This window comes from Sinocyclocheilus anshuiensis, unplaced genomic scaffold (assembly GCF_001515605.1).
Source record: "Sinocyclocheilus anshuiensis isolate Anshui unplaced genomic scaffold, SAMN03320099.WGS_v1.1 scaffold478, whole genome shotgun sequence".
Lineage (NCBI taxonomy): Eukaryota > Metazoa > Chordata > Actinopteri > Cypriniformes > Cyprinidae > Sinocyclocheilus > Sinocyclocheilus anshuiensis.
This window is the reverse complement of record NW_015542376.1, coordinates 984,882-988,596: the sequence shown is the minus strand read 5'-3', so window position 1 is coordinate 988,596 and position 3,715 is coordinate 984,882. Positions and strand designations below refer to the sequence as shown.

General features: G+C 38.9%; 1 protein-coding gene across 1 annotated transcript in view; it reads left to right on the top strand.

Annotated features, from left to right (window-relative positions):
- sfswap (splicing factor SWAP) overlaps window positions 1–3,715 on the top strand; it is a 95,511-nt gene that overhangs the window by 25,463 nt on the left and 66,333 nt on the right. The window contains exons 8-10 of the mRNA XM_016491271.1: window positions 2,625–2,898; window positions 2,987–3,160; window positions 3,298–3,391. Coding sequence (XP_016346757.1) covers window positions 2,625–2,898; window positions 2,987–3,160; window positions 3,298–3,391 — 542 coding nt within the window. The remainder of the gene's footprint in view (window positions 1–2,624; window positions 2,899–2,986; window positions 3,161–3,297; window positions 3,392–3,715) is intronic.

Below are 3,715 nucleotides of genomic sequence, written 5' to 3'. Positions count from 1 at the left end.
CAGTAATCTAACCACCAGCATCAGCCACCTCTTCTTCTCATCGGAGACGTGATGCAGCACTAAACAGTCTCTCGCTGTCGGTGCTTCGTGCTTGTAAGGATTTCTGCGTCTTTCTCTGATAGTTTTAAATACGGTCACACTGCCGACATGTTTGCTGCATTAGTGCGTGCCTCTATTTGATCGCATTAGTCATTGTTCGGTACATATTATTCTGCCTTTTCGCTTATTCAGCCGAACACCGAAAGATATTTTTTTGCTATTTTCGGCCGAATAATTTCGGTTGCCGAATATTCGGTGCATCCCTACTATTGTACAGCTATTACTCCAGTCTTCAGTGTCATGTGATCCTTCAGAATCATTGTTATAGGCTGATTTGATGCTCAAAAATTAATATTATCAGTGTTTAACAGTTGTGCTGCTTAATATTTTTGTGTAAACTATGATACTTTTTTCAGGATTCTTGAATAGAAGTTCAAAAGAACAATGCATTTGAGAGAGAATTTTTTTTTGTATTTACTGTCACCTTTGATCAATTTAATGCTTCCTTGCTGAATTGTTGAAATTTGTTCAAGAACTAAAATTGGTTCATTTCTTGTAACTTGCATTCCATTAGCTCTTGTCCTTTATCCTCTGTATGACATTTCATGCTTAGTTCCGGTCTCAGTATTATTTTGGGTTACAGCCTCTCTTAGACAGCTGAGGTGTGCTGTAAGATTCAGACCGTAATTCCTTGAAGAGAAGTCACTCACAAACTTATTTGCGTGATTAAGCATACATTTGTTTGCGTTTGAGACGTGTTCCCTGAGGAATTGAGGATTGTCTGTTGATTCTTCAGGCTAATCTTTCTTAAATAGTGCTCGAGTCAAATCCAGCAGCACATGCTCGACTCCGGATCTTCCACAGCTCTCTGCCTCTTTATCTCCACAGGGAGACGACATAAACGATTAGATCCCATCATTGAAAATGAAGCCTGCTAAGCTGGAGGTGGAGTAAGGACCCATTTTTTATGAGATATGTGAATTCTGAGCAGGGATGTCATTCAGTTATATGGTTATGATGTACTCTGATGTTAACAGGCCTGTCAAAATTATTTCTTAATCATCCGTTCATGATTATTAGAATGCTAAACTCGCCTAAACGAGCAGGGCTATTGGTCTCTTCTAGGTCCTGAACAGCCCTGTCTTCAAGAGTACCCAGGAGATGGCATTGCTTTAATTCCACTAGCTTTTAAATTTCTTTGTTTCTTTTGTAGTGTTTCGTCATTGTCAGAGTGCTGCAGCTTCATCTCTTTACCTTTGTGATGTCTGAACACTTCTGTGCTCACTTAAAAGAATAGTTCACCTAAAAATGTAAATTTTGTCATTTACTCACCCTCATGTTGTTCTAAACCTGTATGAGGGTGAGTAAATGATGACAGAATTTTTATTCTTGAGTGAACTAAAACTTTAAAACTGAAAAAAAAAAAATTGCGTGTAACAGATATTGTCTGTATTTGCCTAATAGAACAGAGCTTGAACTCGCGACTCTTTTTGCTTTGGTTTCCTAGTAAGCTGCTTTGTTTAATGCTTCTTTTTGCCATTGTAACAGTTGACTGAAGGGAAGGAGCAGCGCTTGACTGTAATTAGGCTTTATTAAGTGTTTTTCAAGAACTGTATGTCTTTACATGCTTGCCATCTCAACATGAGTTCAGTTTGATCCTAATTATTTGTGGTGGAGCAGAACAAACGAATGTGATTTTTCTCTTCCGCTGGCTTTTTATCTTCTACTTGAAAAGGAAATTTAATTATGCGGACAGTGATCCAAATGTAGATTATTTTACTTCTTAATTTGCATCAACAGTTCCCTCAGTGTACTTTCCCAGCCGTGTAACCAAAGCAGAAATGCTATTGATTGTTTAATGCAGAGCTTGACAAATATCACCAAAAATATTCAGACAAGTAAAACTTTGAATGAAGCTCTGCTTTTACATTTCAAATATGGCAGAGAAAAAGGGGTTTTGACTCAGAGTTATTAAATGAGGCACACATACAATAATTATATATAACAATTGTTAAATAAATCCACTACCATTCTGTATTTTTTTTAAAGAAATTAATACTTTTATTGTGCAAAAATGCATTAAACTGATCAAAAATGACAGTAAAGATATATAATGTTACAAAAGATTTCAGCTCTTTCTAACTTTTTATTCATGAACAAACCCAGAAAAAAAACCTATCATGTTTTCCACAAAAACATTAAGCAGCGCAACTTTTGTTTTTTCAAATGTTTTTTCAAAATTTTGAAATGTTTATTAGAGTGATTTCTGAAGGATCATGTGACACTGAAGACTGGAGTTATGGTTGCTGAAAATTCAGCTTTAAGCTATACATTTTAAAATATATTAAAGTAGAAACCAGTTAATTTGTCACAATATTATTGTTTTTTTTTATGTATTTTCGATTAAAAAAAAACATGAAAAACCGTGGTGACCGTGAAAAACTTCTTTCAAACACATTAAAAAATCTTACTGAAAAAAAAAAAATATATATTATATTATCATACAGTTTTAAGTGTCTGCATTGGATGTGCATTTGATTTAGTAACTGTGTATGTGTGTTTATTTCACACTGCTAATGTGGCAGCAATGTACTATGGCTACTGTATACTGCCTGACGGAACATACTGCCTTGCCCCGCCGCCTCCTGGGATTGATGCCAGCCCTTATTACACCTCGCTGCACACTGGCATGATGCCGGCTCCTCCTGCATCTGGTCCTCCTCCTCCCCCTGGCACTACACCTTTGTTGGATCCTGTGTCTGCAATCCCATCAGCCCCTGCTGCAGGTCCAGTCATGGTGTCAGCTCCTGCGTCTGCTCCGGTCTCACATTCTGCTCCTGCTGCCCCTCCAACTTCCAGGTGTGCACCCTACTGTCATTGCTTTCTGCAGAACTTGACATTTTTCAAAAATCTTATATTTGGCTTTATTTTTCTTTTCATCCATCAGCTCTCGACCTCCTCAAACCAGCGTTGCACCGACGGTGCCGGCGGCTGCTGCCCCTGTCGCAGCCATCATCCCTCCGCCTCCCGACATCCAGCCTGTCATTGACAAACTAGCTGAGTATGTGGCCAGAAACGGGGTGAAATTCGAGAGCAGTGTGCGTGCCAAGAATGACCCGCGGTAAGCAATTTTGCTAATGCTCGTTACAGCCATCCTTCAGATACGAAGGTCTCACAGCTCCTGTTAGGTCACTGTAATATGTAATAACTATAATTCTCTCTCTGTGTGTATGTGTGTGTGTCTTCTAAACCCTAAAGGTTTGACTTCCTGCAGTCCTGGCACCAGTACAACTCCTATTACGAGTTCAAAAAGCACTACTTCATGCAGAAAGAAGGCCTGAGTGTGCAGGAGGTAGTTTCATGCTTTGTTGTCTTTTTTTACTTTCTCCTTTCTTTCCTCTCTCGCACACTGTTTTTTGTTTATTTTTTTGGGTCAGACCTCATGCTCATGGGGCAGTACTGGAGAAATATTCCAACTGAACGATTTGAGGTTTCAGTATGTACCTTTTATGGAAAAAAGTCACTAAAAGTGTCTGAAAGTTGCTAAATATAGTGCTAAAGTCACAAATAAATCAATGTGTGGGAAACAATGGTTGATCCAGCTTGCCGCATTGGATGACGTGTCGACGACGTGTGCATTAGTTTCATGGTTAACCCCCCCCCCCTCGCTCTCTCT